General features: G+C 45.2%; 1 protein-coding gene across 1 annotated transcript in view; it reads left to right on the top strand.

Moving 5' to 3' along the window:
• LOC120055437 (piezo-type mechanosensitive ion channel component 2-like) overlaps positions 1–18,701 on the top strand; it is a 198,147-nt gene that overhangs the window by 41,814 nt on the left and 137,632 nt on the right. The window contains exon 9 of the mRNA XM_039003300.1: positions 7,986–8,028. Coding sequence (XP_038859228.1) covers positions 7,986–8,028 — 43 coding nt within the window. The remainder of the gene's footprint in view (positions 1–7,985; positions 8,029–18,701) is intronic.

Raw genomic sequence — 18,701 nt, 5'->3', positions numbered from 1 at the left:
CCTGACTTAACCCTAACTATGTTGACCCCCGCTTCAACTGTGAGTACAGATCATGTTCCTGTTCCATTCGTTACATGTTCAGTACCAGTCAGACGTTTGGACACACCTACTCATTCAAGGGTTTTTCTTTATTTTTACTATTTTCCACATTGTAGAATAATAGTGAAGACATCAAAACTATGAAATAAAACATATGGAATCATGTAGTAACCAGAAAAGTGTTAAACAAATCAAAATATATTTGATGTTTTAGATTCTTCAAAGTAGCCACCCTTTGCCTTGATGACAGCTTTGCACACTTGGCATTCTCTCAACCAGCTTCACATCTAAAGAGTAATTAATAATGCTCAAAGGGATATTCAATATCTTTTTGTTGTTGTTGTTGAGATGATGAGGCAGAGATGTTTAGTCATTTAAAACTCTAATCTTGTAGGGAAAATAAGGGAAGGGAGCGACTTTTACAGGCTGAAACAGGAAACAATGTCAGGGATTAATTTTGTAGAGGTGTTGGGAGTTGTGAATAGTGCCCTGTGTGTGTAGTCACTGGACATCTGGAACACTCAATAAACTACCTATCAGTTGTAAAACTCCACCGTGTCTAGACAAGGTAGAACCCTGACCCCCCCCTGTTCTAATGGCCTCTCACGTTTTAACAGGAGCTAAATACATTTTCCATTTCAATTTTCCTTCCTCAGATGGCTATAACGACCGTACCGCCTTGGGCAACACTGTACAGCACAGTAGGCAGTATGCGCTGGTAGCTACTAGCAGCTGCCACCAACCGCCAACATTAGCATTAAGGAAGGAAATCAATGGGTGTGAAGGGAGGGAAAAGAAGGAAGGGGAGGAAGGCAATTAGAAACGTTTTTTATTTATTTTTATAATTACCCGTAACGTTAAACAGAGATACCTATATGAAACTGTGCATTTCTTTATTGCTCTGCGTTGCAGCATAAATGTCTATGGTTTAGAGGTTTTATTTAACACGTGAATAGCCTTCAGATACAGGAAGACACATTCCTTCTTCTTTTGTATTACCAATAACATCTGAACAGAACCTTGTCTGTTTTTTTTGTCTGTTTTATAAATTTACCAAATTTTAGTTCCAGATTTCCGAGAGAAATTTAAAGTCAGATCAAGTTAAAAATACTGTACTTACTGTACGATGGAATTATATAATTATATAATTACGTAGGAGACTTTGGTATTTCCTCTGTACATCACGGACGTACGCATGACCCGTCACTGCATAGCTGGTTCTGAATTACAGGTCTCAGGTCAGATACAGGACTCTACTCTTCCAAATAATATGTGAAGATGTTGATATTTCCTTAGTACTGTACATTACTAATGCCTGTCAAAACAAATATCATTATTTATAGTAGGTCATCTCACCAGATCTAACATCTCTACACCCCTTTCCTTTTGGCTAGACCATGGGGATATGGACAAGAAGCTTTCTATATAGTAGGTCATCTCACCAGATCTAACATCTCTACACCCCTTTCCTTTTGGCTAGACCATGGGGATATGGACGAGAAGCTTTCTTTATAGTAGGTCATCTCACCAGATCTAACATCTCTACACCCCGTTCCTTTTGGCTAGACCATGGGGATATGGACGAGAAGCTTTCTTTATAGTAGGTCATCTCACCAGATCTAACATCTCTACACCCCTTTCCTTTTGGCTAGACCATGGGGATATGGACGAGAAGCTCTCCCTCATTCTGAAACAGTTCTGATCTTATCTCAGGATAGTGTACATCATTTCCTGTGCTTCTTTATTGGCCAGAGCCAAATAAGCCATTAGGGTCAGAACCTGACATGTATGAATGGGCTGACTACCTCACTAAGCTAACATGGTGACAGACAGATGCTACAGAGCAGAGCAGGGAGAACGGAGATTAATAGACAGGAGCAGACAGGAGCAGGCCTGCTTGTCTCACTCCTCCTCCTGTTCCTCCTCTAGTTCTACCTCCTCCTCTAGTTCTACCTCCTCCTCCTGTTCCTCCTCCTGCTCCTCCTCCTGTTCCTCCTCCTGTTCCTCCTCCCGCTCCTCCTCCTCCTGTTCCTCCCCCTGCTCCTCCTCCTCCTGTTCCTCCTCTAGTTCTACCTCCTCCTCTAGTTCTACCTCCTCCTCCTGTTCCTCCTCCTGTTCCTCCTCCTGCTCCTCCTCCTGTTCCTCCTCCTGTTCCTCCTCCCGCTCCTCCTCCTCCTGTTCCTCCCCCTGCTCCTCCTCCTCCTGCTCCTCCTCTTGTTCTACCTCCTCCTCTTGTTCCTCCTCCTGCTCCTCCTCCTCCTGTTCCTCCTTCTGTTCCTCCTCCTCCTGTCCCTCCTCTTGTTCCTCCTCCTCCTCCTCCTGTTCCTCCTCCTCCTCCTGTCCCTCCTCCTGCACCTGCTCCTCCTCCTCCTCCTGTTCCTCCTGTTCCTCCTCCTCCTCCTCCTCCTCCTCGTGTTCCTCCTCCTCCTCCTCCTGTTCCTCCTCCTGTTCCTCCTGTTCCTCCTCCTCCTCCTCCTGTTCCTCCTGCTGCTCCTCCTGCTCTGGATCCTCTCTCTCTCTCTCTCTCTCTCTCTCTCTCTCTCTCTCTCTCTCTCTCTCTCTCTCTCTCTCTCTCTCTCTCTCTCTCTCTCTCTCTCTCTCTCTCTCTCTCTCTCTCCTCACTGCTTTGAGGTTTAAATACGGCACTCATCCCCAGCCACATATAAATTCACCACCACCACGGGTCTCCTGCTAAATTTGACACCTCCCTCCCTGGGCAGATAGAAAGTCATTATATATTATTAATACGTAATATTATTTATCATGATATTATAGTCACACTGTAAATGTGACAGCGTTGAAATGTGGCCAGTGGAAACGCATGCAGCACTAGACTATCAGGATCAAGGGAGAGAGAAGAAGAATGAAACTGTCAAATCTACAGCAGTAGTCTGACAGGGTAAAGTAGTCTGACAGGGTAAAGCAGTCTGACAGGGTAAAGTAGTCTGACAGGCAGCCTCCCGGGTGGCGCAGTGGTCTAAGGTACTGCATCGCAGTGTGCCACCAGAGATTCTGGGTTCGAGCCCAAGCTCTGCCACAGCCGGGCCACGACCGGGAGGCCCATGGGGCGACGCACAATTGCCCCAGCGTCGTCCGGGTTAGGGAGGGTTTGGCCGGCAGAGATATCCTTGTCTCATCGCGCACTAGCGACTCCTGTGGCGGGCCGGCCACAGTGCACGCTGACCAGGTCGCTAGGTGTACGGTGTTTCCTCCGACACATTGGTGTGGCTGGCTTCCGGTTTGGATGTGCGTTGTGTCAAGAAGGGTAAAGTAGTCTAACAGGGTAAAGCCAGTAGTCTGACAGGGTAAAGTAGTCTGACAGGGTCAAGATAAGGTATTTAACTAACTTATGGATAAGTTATTTAATGAAAGAGTCAGTGATATGGATAAGTTAGTTGATAATAGAGTCAGCGATATGGATAAGTTAGTTGATAATAGAGTCAGCGATATGGATAAGTTAGTTGATAATAGAGTCAGCGATATGGATAAGTTATTTGATAATAGAGTCAGCGATATGGATAAGTTAGTTGATAGCAGTGTCAGCGATATGGATAAGTTAGTTGATAATAGAGTCAGCGATATGGATAAGTTATTTGATAATAGAGTCAGCGATATGGATAAGTTAGTTGACAATAGAGTCCGTGATAATGATTAGTTATTGGCTCAGTGAACACTTATGGCTTTTTATATTTTGAGGCGGTTTTAATAAAACCCAGGACAGGTTCTTCAGTAACTCGCCTCTCCGCAGATTATTCTGTGTCATATCACCTTCCTTCCTGATGTTACTAGTCTACAGTACAGTTCACCCCCCCCCCACACACACACACATAAACACACACAGACATACACACACCCTCCATACACCTGTATGCTCCTCAGTTTGGGCTGGGTGAAGTTAGGTGTTACACATATTTGGACCGGGACATTCCTAACATTACTGTGGTTTATTATGTCGAGGTTGTGACTTGAAGGGTTTCTGTTTCAAGACGGTCCTCTCGGGTCTGAAAAGCCAAGAGCAAATCAGACACAGTGTATTATTCTAGTGTCGACTGCTGCCGGGCTTCCTGTTAACATTAAACACCTCCGCCAGAAAAAAAGATGTTCTGAGCTGCCTTCCCGGCTTCCACCAACATTGATGGATGTTTCTAGGCCTGAGTTCAAATCAAATCACATTTTATTGGTCACGTACACATGGTTAGCAGATGTTAATAGCGAAATGCTTGTGCTTCTAGTTCCGACGGTGCAGTAATATCTAACAAGTGATCTAACAATTCCCCAACAACTACCTAATACACACAAATCTAAAAAGGGGTGAATGAGAATATGTACATATAAATATATGGATGAGCGATGGCCGAGTGGCATAGGCAAGGTGCAATAGACGGTATAAAATACAGTATATACATATGATATGAGTAATGTAAGATATAAATACATTATTCAAGTGATATTGATTATCTTTTTGCCCTTCCTGTGACATCGGGTGCTATAGGTGTCATGGAGGGCAGGTAGTTTGCCCCCGGTGATGCGTTGTGCAGACCGCACCACCCTCTGGAGAGCCCTGCGGTTGAGGGCGGAGCAGTTGCCGTACCAGGCTGTGATACAACCCGACAGGATGCTCTCGATTGTGGATCTGTAAAAGTTAGTCAGGGTTTTGGGCGACAAGCCACATTTCTTCAGCCTCCTGAGGTTGAAGAGGCGCTGCTGTGCCTTCTTCACTACACTGTCTCTGTGGGTGGACCATTTCAGTTTGTTGTTGATGTGTACGCCTAGGAACTTAAAACTTTCCACCTTCTCCACTGCTGTCCTGTCGATGTAGATAGGGGGGTGCTCCCTCTGCTGTTTCCTGAAGTCCACGATCATCTCCTTTGTTTTGTTGACGTTGAGTGAGAGGTTGTTTTCCTGACACCATACTCTGAGGGCCCTCACCTCCTCCCTGTAGGCTGTCTCGTCCTTGTTGGTAATCAAGCCCACTACTATTGTGTCGTCTGCAAACTTAATGATTGAGTTGGAGGCGTGCGTGGCCACGAAGTCGTGGGTGAACAGGGAGTACAGGAGGGGGCTGAGCACGCACCCTTGTGGGGCCCCAGTGTTTAGGTTCAGCGAGGTGGAGATGTTGTTTCCTACCTACACCACCTGGGGGCGGCCCGTCAGAAAGTCAAGGACCCAGTTGCACAGGGCGGGGTCGAGACCCAGGGCCTTGAGTTTAATGATGAGCTTGAAGGGTACTATGGTGTTAAATGCTGAGCTGTAGTCAATGAACAGCATTCTTACATAGGTATTCCTCTTGTCCAGATGGGATAGGGCAGTGTGCAGTGTGATTGCGATTACATCGTTTGTGGACCTATTAGGGCGGTATGCAAATTAAAGTGGGTCTAGGGTGTCAGGTAGGGTGGAGGTGATATGATCCTTAACTAGTCTCTCAAAGCACTTCATGATGACAGAAGTGAGTGCTACGGGGCGATAGTCATTTAGTTCAGTTACCTTTGCCTTCTTGGGTACAGGAACAATGGTAGCCATCTTGAAGCATGTGGGGACAACAGACTGGGATAAGGATTGATTGAATATGTCCGTAAACACACCAGCCAGCTGGTCTGCGCATGCTCTGAGGACGCGGCTGGGGATTCCGTCTGGGCCAGCAGTCTTGCAAGAGTTAACACGTTTAAATGTTTTACTCACGTCAGCCACTGAGAAGGAGGGGGGGGGGCGCAGTTCTTGTTAGCGGGCCGGTGGCCGGTGGCCCTGCATTATCCTCAAAGCGGGCAAAGAAGGTGTTTAGTTTGTCTGGAAGCGTGACGTTGTTGCCTGTAACGTGGCTGGTTTTCTTTTTGTAGTCCGTGATTTCCTGTAGACCCTGCCACATAAGTCTCGTGTCTGAGCCGTTGAATTGCGACTCAACTTTGTCCCTGTACCGGCATTTCGCTTGTTTGATTGCCTTGCGGAGGGAATAACAATACTGTTTATATTCAGCCATGTTCCCAGACCTCTTTCCATGGTTAAATGAGGTGGTTCGCGCTTTCAGTTTTGTGCGAATTCCGCCATCCATCCACGGTTTCTGGTTAGGGTAGGTTTTAATAGTCACAGTGGGTACAACATCTTCAATGCACTTCCTTATAAACTCACTCACCGAGTCAGCGTATAGATCGATGTTATTCTCTGAGGCTGACTGGAACATATCCCAGTCCGCGTGATCAAAACAATCTTGAAGCGTGGATTCCGATTGGTCAGACCAGCGTTGAATGGTTCTAGTCACTGGTACATCCTGTTTGGGTTTCTGCCTATAAGACGGTAGGAGCAAGATGGCGTCGTGGTCGGATTTGCCGAAGGGAGGGCGGGGGAGGGCTTTGTATGCATCGTGGAAGTTAGAGTAGCAGTGGTTGAGTGTATTACCCCCGTGCGTAGTGTAATCAATATGCTGATAGAATTTAGGTAGCCTTGTTCTCAAATTTGCTTTGTTAAAATACCCAGCTACAATAAATGCAGCCTCAGGATATATGGTTTCCAGTTTACATAGAGTCAAGTGAAGTTCCTTGAGGGCCATCTTGGTGTCTGCTTGAGGGGGAATGTAAACGCTGTGACGATCACTGACGAGAATGTTTCAATCTCTGATGTCTCTCTTGAAGGCAACCCTTGCTCGAATTTCGTCTACCTTTCTGTCAAGAGACTGGACATTGGCGAGTAGTATACTCGGGAGCGGTGGGCGATGTGCATGTCTATGGAGCTTGACCATCTGCCCTTGTTGTCTTGGGTCGGCTTCTGGGATTAGATCCATTGTCCTGGGTGGTGGTCGAAACAGAGGATCCGCTTCGGGAATGTCGTATTTCTGGTCGTAATGTTGGTAAATTGACGTCGCTCTTGTATCCAATAGTTCCTCCTGGCTGTATGTAACAAGACTTAAGATTTCCTGGGGTAACAATGTAATAATGTAATAATAATGTAATAATACATTAAAAAAACTAAATTTTACATTTACATTTAAGTCATTTAGCAGACGCTCTTATCCAGAGCGACTTACAAGTACATACATTCATACTTTTTTGTACTGGCCCTCCATGGGAATCGAACCCACAACCCTGGCGTTGCAAGCGCCATGCTCTACCAACTGAGCTACACGGGACCACGGGACTAAATGCTGCATAGTTTCTTAAGGACTCGAAGAGAGAGAGAGAAAGCAAAAGAGCGAGCAAGGGTAAGAGAGAGAGAGAGAGAGAAGGAGAGGGAGAGAGAGAGAGAGAGAGAAGTAGAGGGAGAGAGAGAGAGAGGGAAGGAGAGAGAATGAGAGGGAGAGAGGGAGAGAGAGAGAGAGAGAGAGAGAGAGAGAGAGAGAGAGCACCAATTTGTAGAGCGACAAGAGGATAAAATTATGAAGAGATGTCAGAAGGAAGGTGTGTCTGTGTTGAGAGAGCAGTAGAGATAGAGAGAGATAAGAGGATAACATGATGAAGAGATGTCAGAAGGTGTATTACATGTTGTTATAAGACCATCTGCCTCTGAAGTCAGAATGTCTTTCAAAGGACATCACGACAACTGAACCTCCATCCGTGTGATATTCAACTCTTATGAAATGCTCTTAATCTATACCTGCTCTTATGAAATGCTCTTAATTTGTACCTGCTCTTATGAAATGCTCTTAATTTGTACCTGCTCTTATGAAATGCTCTTAATCTGTACCTGCTCTTATGAAATGCTCTTAATCTATACCTGCTCTTATGAAATGCTCTTAATTTGTACCTGTTCTTATGAAATGCTCTTATTCTGTACCTGCTCTTATGAAACGCTCTTAATCTGTACCTGCTCTTATGAAATGCTCTTAATTTGTACCTGCTCTTATGAAATGCTCTTATTCTGTACCTGCTCTTATGAAGTGTTGTTAATCTGTACCTGCTCTTATGAAGTGTTGTTAATCTGTACCTGCTCTTATGAAATGCTCTTGTGATTTTGTTCAGGTTCAACGTGGGAGAAATCTATACGTCAGATTGGTTTTGAAAGGTAAGCCAATACAAACCTACAGTACACTGTACATAATATAGATTTAACAAACTAAGTTATAATTATACACCCTAATATTATAGAGATACTGTAAATATAGAATACAGAGCCTTCAGAAAGTATTCACACCCCTGGGCTTATTCCACATGTTGTTATGTTACAGCCTGAATTTAAAATTGATTAAATTTAGATTTACCCCATAATGTCTAAGTGGAGTTATGTTTTTGGACATTTCTTGAGTCAACCTCTTTGTTATGCCAAGCCTAAATAAATTCAGGAATAAAAATGTGCTCAACAAGTCACGTAATAAGTTGCTTGGACTCTGTGTGCAATAATAGTGTTGATTTTTGAATGACTACCTCATCTCTGTAGTCCACACATACAATTATCTGTAAGATCCCTCAGTCGAGCAGTGAATTTCAAACACAGATTCAACCACAAAGACCAGGGAGGTTTTCCAATGCCTCGCAAAGAAGTGCACCTATTGGTAGATGGGTACAAATAATATGAAAAATCTGACATTGAATATCCCTTTGAGCAAAGTTATTAATTACACTTTGGATGACGTAGCAATATACACAGTCGCTACAAAGATACAGGCGTCCTTCCTAACTCAGTTGCCGGAGAGGAAGGAAACTGCTCAGGGATTTCATCATGAGGCCAATGGTGATTTTAAAACCGTTAGAATTTAATGGCTGTGATAGTAGAAAACTGAGGATGGATCAACAACATTGTAGTTACTCCACAATACTAATCTAATTGACAGAGTGAAAAGAAGGAAGCCTGTACGGAATAAAAATATTCCAAAACATGCATCCTGTTTGCAACAAGGCACTAAAGTAATACTGCAAAAAATGTGTCAAAGAAATTAACTTTTTGTACTGAACACAAATTGTTATGTTTGGGGCAAATCCAATAGAACACATTACTGAGTACCATTCTCCATATTTTCAAGCATGGTGGTGGCTGCATCATGTTATGGGTATGCTTGTAATCATTAAGGACTGGGGAGTTTTTTAGGATAAAAAAGAAACGGAATGCAGCTAAGCACTGGCAAAAACCTAGCGGAAAACCTGGTTCAGTCTGCTTTCCACCAGACACTGGAAGAGATGAATTCACCTTTCAGCAGGACAATAACCTACAACACAAGGCCAAATCTACACTGCAGTTGCTCACCAAGAAGAAAGTGATTGTTCCTGAGTGGCCAAGTTACAGTATTGACTTAAATCTGCTTGAAAATCTATAGCAAGACTTAAAAATGGTTGTCAAGCTATGATCAACAACCAATTTGACAGGTGTGCAAATTTCTTAGAGACTCAACCAGAAAGACTCACAGCTGTAATCGCTGCCAAAGGTGATTCTAACATGTATTGACTCAGGGGTGTGAATACTTAAGTAAATTAGATATTTATGTATTTCATTTTCAAAAAATGTGCTAACATTTTAAAACACATTTTGTTCACTTTGTCATTATGAGGTATTGTATGTAGATGGGTGAGAAAAAATGGAATCCATTTTGAATTCAGGCTGTAACACAACAATATGTGGAATAAGTCAAGGGGTATGAATACTTTCAGAAAGCACTGTATATACAATACACACGTCTACATATAAACTTAAATAAAGTTATTATTATTATTATTATTATATATATACCATAAAACCTGATTTTAAAAAAGCCCTCGGGTTAAGAGTAGAGAAAGACACATTCTTTACAAAACACAAAGGATAAAAGTCCCCTAGAATATACTGTGTAATATTTCACCTACAGCCGTCATGCTGTAGGAAATATAGTATATGGATAAGGGTTTTAGTCAATTGAGCATGAAGGCCTTCTATTCTGTAGCCCAGTGGGACAATACGTCCACATTCTTTGCAGACATCTGGTGACTCAAGCTCACCAAGATAGTTCCATACATTGATAGATAGAGCTCATTGGGTTAACTCATTAAAACATTTATATATTAAGTTCAACTAGTGGGTATTTTTAAGTCTTCTCCATTTGTATTTATATTTATTATGGATCCCCATTAGTTCCTGTCAAGGTAGCGGCTACTCTTCCTGGGGTTTATTATGGATCCCCATTAGTTCCTGCCAAGGCAGCAGCTACTCTTCCTGGGGTTTATTATGGATCCCCATTAGTTCCTGCCAAGGCAGCAGCTACTCTTCCTGGGGTTTATTATGGATCCCCATTAGTTCCTGCCAAGGCAGCAGCTACTCTTCCTGGGGTTTATTATGGATCCCCATTAGTTCCTGCCAAGGAAGCAGCTACTCTTCCTGGGATTTATTATGGATCCCCATTAGTTCCTGCCAAGGCAGCAGCTACTCTTCCTGGGGTTTATTATGGATCCCCATTAGTTCCTGCCAAGGCAGCAGCTACTCTTCCTGGGGTTTATTATGGATCCCCATTAGTTCCTGCCAAGGCAGCAGCTACTCTTCCTGGGGTTTATTATGGATCCCCATTAGTTCCTGCCAAGGCAGCAGCTACTCTTCCTGGGGTTTATTATGGATCCCCATTAGTTCCTGCCAAGGCAGCAGCTACTCTTCCTGGGGTTTATTATGGATCCCCATTAGTTCCTGCCAAGGCAGCAGCTACTCTTCCTGGGGTTTATTATGGATCCCCATTAGTTCCTGCCAAAGCAGCAGCTACTCTTCCTGGGGTTTATTATGGATCCCCATTAGTTCCTGCCAAGGCAGCGGCTACTCTTCCTGGGTTTATTATGGATCTCCATTAGTTCCTGCCAAGGCAGCGACTACTCTTCCTGGGGTTTATTATGGATCCCCATTAGTTCCTGCCAAGGCAGCAGCTACTCTTCCTGGGGTTTATTATGGATACCCATTAGTTCCTGCCAAGGCAGCAGCTACTCTTCCTGGGGTTTATTATGGATCCCCATTAGTTCCTGCCAGGGCAGCGGCTACTCTTCCTGGGGTTTATTATGGATCCCCATTTGTTCCTGCCAAGGAAGCAGCTACTCTTCCTGGGGTTTATTATGGATCCCCATTAGTTCCTGGCAGGGCAGCGGCTACTCTTCCTGGGGTTTATTATGGATCCCCATTAGTTCCTGCCAAGGCAGCAGCTACTCTTCCTGGGGTTTATTATGGATCCCCATTAGTTCCTGCCAAGGCTGCAGCTACTCTTCCTGGGGTTTATTATGGATCCCCATTAGTTCCTGCCAAGGGAGCAGCTACTCTTCCTGGGGTTTATTATGGATCCCCATTAGTTCCTGCCAAGGCAGCGGCTACTCTTCCTGGGGTTTATTATGGATCCCCATTAGTTCCTGCCAAGGCAGCGGCTACTCTTCCTGGGGTTTATTATGGATCCCCATTAGTCCCTGCCAAGGCAGCGGCTACTCTTCCTGGGGTTTATTATGGATCCCCATTAGTTCCTGCCAAGGCAGCAGCTACTCTTCCTGGGGTTTATTATGGATCCCCATTAGTTCCTGCCAAGGCAGCGGCTACTCTTCCTGGGGTTTAATTATGGATCCCCATTAGTTCCTGCCAAGGCAGCGGCTACTCTTCCTGGGGTTTATTATGGATCCCCATTAGTTCCTGCCAAGGCAGCAGCTACTCTTCCTGGGGTTTATTATGGATCTCCATTAGTTCCTGCCAAGGCAGCAGCTACTCTTCCTGGGGTTTATTATGGATCCCCATTAGTTCCTGCCAAGGCAGCGGCTACTCTTCCTGGGGTTTATTATGGATCCCCATTAGTTCCTGCCAAGGCAGCAGCTACTCTTCCTGGGGTTTATTATGGATCCCCATTAGTTCCTGCCAAGGCAGCAGCTACTCTTCCTGGGGTTTATTATGGATCCCCATTAGTTCCTGCCAAGGCAGCAGCTACTCTTCCTGGGGTTTATTATGGATCCCCATTAGTTCCTGCCAAGGCAGCGGCTACTCTTCCTGGGGTTTATTATGGACCCCCATTAGTTCCTGCCTAGGCAGCAGCTACTCTTCCTGAGGTTTATTATGGATCCCCATTAGTTCCTGCCAAGGCAGCAGCTACTCTTCCTGGGGTTTATTATGGATCCCCATTAGTTCCTGCCAGGGCAGCGGCTACTCTTCCTGGGGTTTATTATGGATCCCCATTTGTTCCTGCCAAGGAAGCAGCTACTCTTCCTGGGGTTTATTATGGATCCCCATTAGTTCCTGCCAGGGCAGCGGCTACTCTTCCTGGGGTTTATTATGGATCCCCATTAGTTCCTGCCAAGGCAGCAGCTACTCTTCCTGGGGTTTATTATGGATCCCCATTAGTTCCTGCCAAGGCTGCAGCTACTCTTCCTGGGGTTTATTATGGATCCCCATTAGTTCCTGCCAAGGGAGCAGCTACTCTTCCTGGGGTTTATTATGGATCCCCATTAGTTCCTGCCAAGGCAGCGGCTACTCTTCCTGGGGTTTATTATGGATCCCCATTAGTTCCTGCCAAGGCAGCGGCTACTCTTCCTGGGGTTTATTATGGATCCCCATTAGTTCCTGCCAAGGCAGCGGCTACTCTTCCTGGGGTTTATTATGGATCCCCATTAGTTCCTGCCAAGGCAGCAGCTACTCTTCCTGGGGTTTATTATGGATCCCCATTAGTTCCTGCCAAGGCAGCGGCTACTCTTCCTGGGGTTTAATTATGGATCCCCATTAGTTCCTGCCAAGGCAGCGGCTACTCTTCCTGGGGTTTATTATGGATCCCCATTAGTTCCTGCCAAGGCAGCAGCTACTCTTCCTGGAGTTTATTATGGATCTCCATTAGTTCCTGCCAAGGCAGCAGCTACTCTCCTGGGGTATGCCAAGGCAGCAGCTACTCTTCCTGGGGTTTATTATGGATCCCCATTAGTTCCTGCCAAGGCAGCAGCTACTCTTCCTGGGGTTTATTATGGATCCCCATTAGTTCCTGCCAAGGCAGCAGCTACTCTTCCTGGGGTTTATTATGGATCCCCATTAGTTCCTGCCAAGGCAGCAGCTACTCTTCCTGGGGTTTATTATGGACACCCATTAGTTCCTGCCTAGGCAGCAGCTACTCTTCCTGAGGTTTATTATGGATCCCCATTAGTTCCTGCCAAGGCAGCGGCTACTCTTCCTGGGGTTTATTATGGATCCCCATTAGTTCCTGCCAAGGCAGCAGCTACTCTTCCTGGGGTTTATTATGGATCCCCATTAGTTCCTGCCAAGGCAGCAGCTACTCTTCCTGGGGTTTATTATGGATCCCCATTAGTTCCTGCCAAGGCAGCGGCTACTCTTCCTGGGGTTTATTATGGATCCCCCACTTAGTTCCTGCCAAGGCAGCAGCTACTCTTCCTGGGGTTTATTATGGATCCCCATTAGTTCCTGCCAAGGCAGCAGCTACTCTTCCTGGGGTTTATTATGGATCCACATTAGTTCCTGCCAAGGCAGCAGGCTACTCTTCCTGGGGTTTATTATGGATCCCCATTAGTTCCTGCCAAGGCAGCAGCTACTCTTCCTGGGGTTTATTATGGATCCCCATTAGTTCCTGCCAAGGCAGCAGCTACTCTTCCTGGGGTTTATTATGGATCCCCATTAGTTCCTGCCAAGGCAGCGGCTACTCTTCCTGGGGTTTATTATGGATCCCCATTAGTTCCTGCCAAGGCAGCAGGCTACTCTTCCTGGGGTTTATTATGGATCCCCATTAGTTCCTGCCAAGGCAGCAGGCTACTCTTCCTGGGGTTTATTATGGATCCCCATTAGTTCCTGCCAAGGCAGCGGCTACTCTTCCTGGGTTTATTATGGATCCCCATTAGTTCCTGCCAAGGCAGCAGCTACTCTTCCTGGGGTTTATTATGGATCCCCATTAGTTCCTGCCAAGGCAGCAGCTACTCTTCCTGGGGTTTATTATGGATCCCCATTAGTTCCTGCCAAGGCAGCAGCTACTCTTCCTGGGGTTTATTATGGATCCCCATTAGTTCCTGCCAAGGCAGCAGCTACTCTTCCTGGGGTTTATTATGGATCCCCATTAGTTCCTGCCAAGGAAGCAGCTACTCTTCCTGGGGTTTATAATGGATCCCCATTAGTTCCTGCCAAGGCAGCAGCTACTCTTCCTGGGGTTTATTATGGATCCCCATTAGTTCCTGCCTAGGCAGCAGCTACTCTTCCTGGGGTTTATTATGGATCCCCATTAGTTCCTGCCAAGGCAGCAGCTACTCTTCCTGGGGTTTATTATGGATCCCCATTAGTTCCTGCCAAGGCAGCGGCTACTCTTCCTGGGGTCCAGCAACATTAAGGCAGTTATATACAATTTTAAATATTAAATGAAATTACATTTCTTAACAAGTTACCCAACACATTCAGTGTGTTCCCTCAGGCCACTACTCCACTATCACATATTTACAACACAACATCCATGTGTACGTGTGTGTAGATTTCGTGTCAAATCATGTGTACGTGTGTCTGTGCCTGTGTGTGTGTCTCTTCACAGTCCCCGCCGTTCCATAACGTGTATTTTTATCTGTTTTTTAAAATCTGATTCTACTGCTGGATCAGTTACCTGATGTGGAATAGACTTCCATGTAGTACTGTGCACCTCACATAGTCTGTTCTGGACTTGGGGACTGTGAAGAGACCTCTGGTGGCATGGGTGTCCGAGCTGTGTGTTAGTCATTTAAACAGACAGCTCGGTACATTCAACATGTCAATACCTCTCATAAATACAAGCAGTGATGAAGTCAATCTCTCCTCCACTTTGAGCCATGAGAGATTAACATGCATATTATTAATGCTAGCTCTCTGTGTACATCCAAGGGCCAGGCATGCTGCCCTGTTCTGAGCCAATTGATATTATCCAAAGTCCATCTTTGTGGCACCTGACCACATGACTGAATAGTAGTCCAGGTGAGACAAAACTAGGGCCTGTAGGACCTGCCTTGTTGATAGTGTTGTTAAGAAGGTAGAAACGAGGGCCTGTAGGACCTGCCTTGTTGATAGTGTTGTTAAGAAGGTAGAAACTAGGGCCTGTAGGACCTGCCTTGTTGATAGTGTTGTTAAGAAGGTAGAAACTAGGGCCTGTAGGACCTGCCTTGTTGATAGTGCTGTTAAGAAGGTAGAAACTAGGGCCTCTAGGACCTGCCTTGTTGATAGTGTTGTTAAGAAGGTAGAGACTAGGGCCTGTAGGACCTGCCTTGTTGATAGTGCTGTTTAGAAGGTAGAAACGAGGGCCTGTAGGACCTGCCTTGTTGATAGTGTTGTTAAGAAGGTAGAAACTAGGGCCTGTAGGACCTGCCTTGTTGATAGTGTTGTTAAGAAGGTAGAAACTAGGGCCTGTAGGACCTGCCTTGTTGATAGTGTTGTTAAGAAGGTAGAAACTAGGGCCTGTAGGACCTGCCTTGTTGATAGTGTTGTTAAGAAGGTAGAAACTAGGGCCTGTAGGACCTGCCTTGTTGATAGTGTTGTTAAGAAGGTAGAAACTAGGGCCTGTAGGACCTGCCTTGTTGATAGTGTTGTTAAGAAGGTAGAAACGAGGGCCTGTAGGACCTGCCTTGTTGATAGTGTTGTTAAGAAGGTAGAAACTAGGGCCTGTAGTACCTGCCTTGTTGATAGTGTTGTTAAGAAGGTAGAAACTAGGGCCTGTAGGACCTGCCTTGTTGATAGTGTTGTTAAGGAGGTAGAAACTAGGGCCTGTAGGACCTGCCTTGTTGATAGTGTTGTTAAGAAGGTAGAGACTAGGGCCTGTAGGACCTGCCTTGTTGATAGTGCTGTTAAGAAGGTAGAAACTAGGGTCTGTAGGACCTGCCTTGTTGATAGTGTTGTTAAGAAGGTAGAAACTAGGGCCTGTAGGACCTGCCTTGTTGATAGTGTTGTTAAGAAGGTAGAAACTAGGGCCCGTGGAACCTGCCTTGTTGACAGTGTTGTTAAGAAGGTAGAGACTAGGGCCTGTAGGACCTGCCTTGTTGATAGTGTTGTTAGGAAGGTAGAAACTAGGGCCTGTAGGACCTGCCTTGTTGATAGTGTTGTTAAGAAGGTAGAGACTAGGGCCTGTAGGACCTGCCTTGTTGATAGTGTTGTTAAGAAGGTAGAAACCAGGGCCTGTAGGACCTGCCTTGTTGATAGTGTTGTTAAGAAGGCAGAGCAGCGCTTTATTATGGACAGACTTCTCCCCATCCTAGCTACTGTTGCATCAATATGTTTTCACCTCGACAGTTTACAATGCAGGGTTACTCCAAGCAGTTTAGTCACCTCAACTTGCTCAATGTCCACATTATTTATTAGAGGATTTATTTGAGGTTTAGTAAACGATTTGTCCCATTGAAATTCCCACACTTCTCGTTGTATTCTGGGTAATACAAGTGAATGATCTCACATGTATTTCTGCTCAATTCAGTGTATTCAGTGGAGGCTGGTGTGCCTTTAAATCTGAGGAATGTGTTTGATAACGTTCCATTGATTCCATCCCAACCATTACAATGAGTCTATCCTCCCATTTGTCCAGCCACTAGCCACCACAGATTGAGTTTGGAAGGCTTGTATACAGTCCACTTCCCAAATATCCTTAAGTAGCGCGAGCCGGGTTCTCCAATAAGTACCAATACACACCACTTAATGTAATGTATATGTGTGGCCAGAGATCTGACATAGGCTATGTGTCCCAATTGGCAACCTATTCCCTTCATAGTGCACTACTTCTGACCAGGTCCGATTGGGTTCTGGCTGTGCTATGTGTAGGGAATTGAGTGCCATTTGGGACACAACTTAGGTTTCTAAAGGCTCTTGATGGTTCTGACCTGTACTTCTCAACGTGTGGTTTCAGTTAATGCATGTTAAACCTCATTAGGTCTGACAGTCTGTCAACAAGCCCTATCGGATGCATGTTAAACCTCATTAGGTCTGGCAGTCTGTCAACAAGCCCTATCTGATGCATGTTAAACCTCATTAGGTCTGGCAGTCTGTCAACAAGCCCTATCGGATGCATGTTAAACCTCATTAGGTCTGACAGTCTGTCAACAAGCCCTATCGGATGCATGTTAAACCTCATTAGGTCTGGCAGTCTGTCAACAAGCCCTATCTGATGCATGTTTAACCTCATTAGGTCTGGCAGTCTGTCAACAAGCCCTATCTGATGCATGTTAAACCTCATTAAGTCTGGCAGTCTGTCAACAAGCCCTATCTGATGCATGTTTAACCTCATTAGGTCTGGCAGTCTGTCAACAAGCCCTATCTGATGCATGTTTAACCTCATTAGGTCTGGCAGTCTTTCAACAAGCCCTATCTGATGCATGTTAAACCTCATTAGGTCTGGCAGTCTGTCAACAAGCCCTATCTGATGCATGTTAAACCTCATTAGGTCTGGCAGTCTGTCAACAAGCCCTATCTGATGCATGTTAAACCTCATTAGGTCTGGCAGTCTGTCAACAAGCCCTATCTGATGCATGTTTAACCTCATTAGGTCTGGCAGTCTGTCAACAAGCCCTATCTGATGCATGTTTAACCTCATTAGGTCTGGCAGTCTGTCAACAAGCCCTATCTGATGCATGTTAAACCTCATTAGGTCTGGCAGTCTGTCAACAAGCCCTATCTGATGCATGTTTAACCTCATTAGGTCTGGCAGTCTGTCAACAAGCCCTATCTGATGCATGTTTAACCTCATTAGGTCTGGCAGTCTTTCAACAAGCCCTATCTGATGCATGTTAAACCTCATTAGGTATGGCAGTCTGTCAACAAGCCCTATCTGATGCATGTTAAACCTCATTAGGTCTGGCAGTCTGTCAACAAGCCCTATCTGATGCATGTTTAACCTCATTAGGTCTGGCAGTCTTTCAACAAGCCCTATCTGATGCATGTTAAACCTCATTAGGTCTGGCAGTCTGTCAACAAGCCCTATCTGATGCATGTTAAACCTCATTAGGTCTGGCAGTCTGTCAACAAGCCCTATCTGATGCATGTTTAACCTCATTAGGTCTGGCAGTCTGTCAACAAGCCCTATCTGATGCATGTTTAACCTCATTAGGTCTGGCAGTCTTTCAACAAGCCCTATCTGATGCATGTTAAACCTCATTAGGTCTGGCAGTCTGTCAACAAGCCCTATCTGATGCATGTTAAACCTCATTAGGTCTGGCAGTCTGTCAACAAGCCCTATCTGATGCATGTTAAACCTCATTAGGTCTGGCAGTCTGTCAACAAGCCCTATCTGATGCATGTTAAACCTCATTAGGTCTGGCAGTCTGTCAACAAGCCCTATCTGATGCATGTTAAACCTCATTAGGTCTGGCAGTCTGTCAACAAGCCCTATCTGATGCATGTTAAACCTCATTAGGTCTGGCAGTCTGTCAACAAGCCCTATCTGATGCATGTTAAACCTCATTAGGTCTGGCAGTCTGTCAACAAGCCCTATCTGATGCATGTTAAACCTCATTAGGTCTGGCAGTCTGTCAACAAGCCCTATCTGATGCATGTTAAACCTCATTAGGTCTGGCAGTCTTTCAACAAGCCCTATCTGATGCATGTTAAACCTCATTAGGTCTGGCAGTCTGTCAACAAGCCCTATCTGATGCATGTTAAACCTCATTAGGTCTGGCAGTCTGTCAACAAGCCCTATCTGATGCATGTTAAACCTCATTAGGTCTGGCAGTCTGTCAACAAGCCCTATCTGATGCATGTTTAACCTCATTAGGTCTGGCAGTCTGTCAACAAGCCCTATCTGATGCATGTTAAACCTCATTAGGTCTGGCAGTCTGTCAACAAGC

Source organism: Salvelinus namaycush, chromosome 11 (genome assembly GCF_016432855.1).
Source record: "Salvelinus namaycush isolate Seneca chromosome 11, SaNama_1.0, whole genome shotgun sequence".
NCBI lineage: Eukaryota > Metazoa > Chordata > Actinopteri > Salmoniformes > Salmonidae > Salvelinus > Salvelinus namaycush.
The sequence above is the reverse complement of the archived record's forward strand: the minus strand, read 5'-3'. Positions and strand labels throughout refer to the sequence as shown.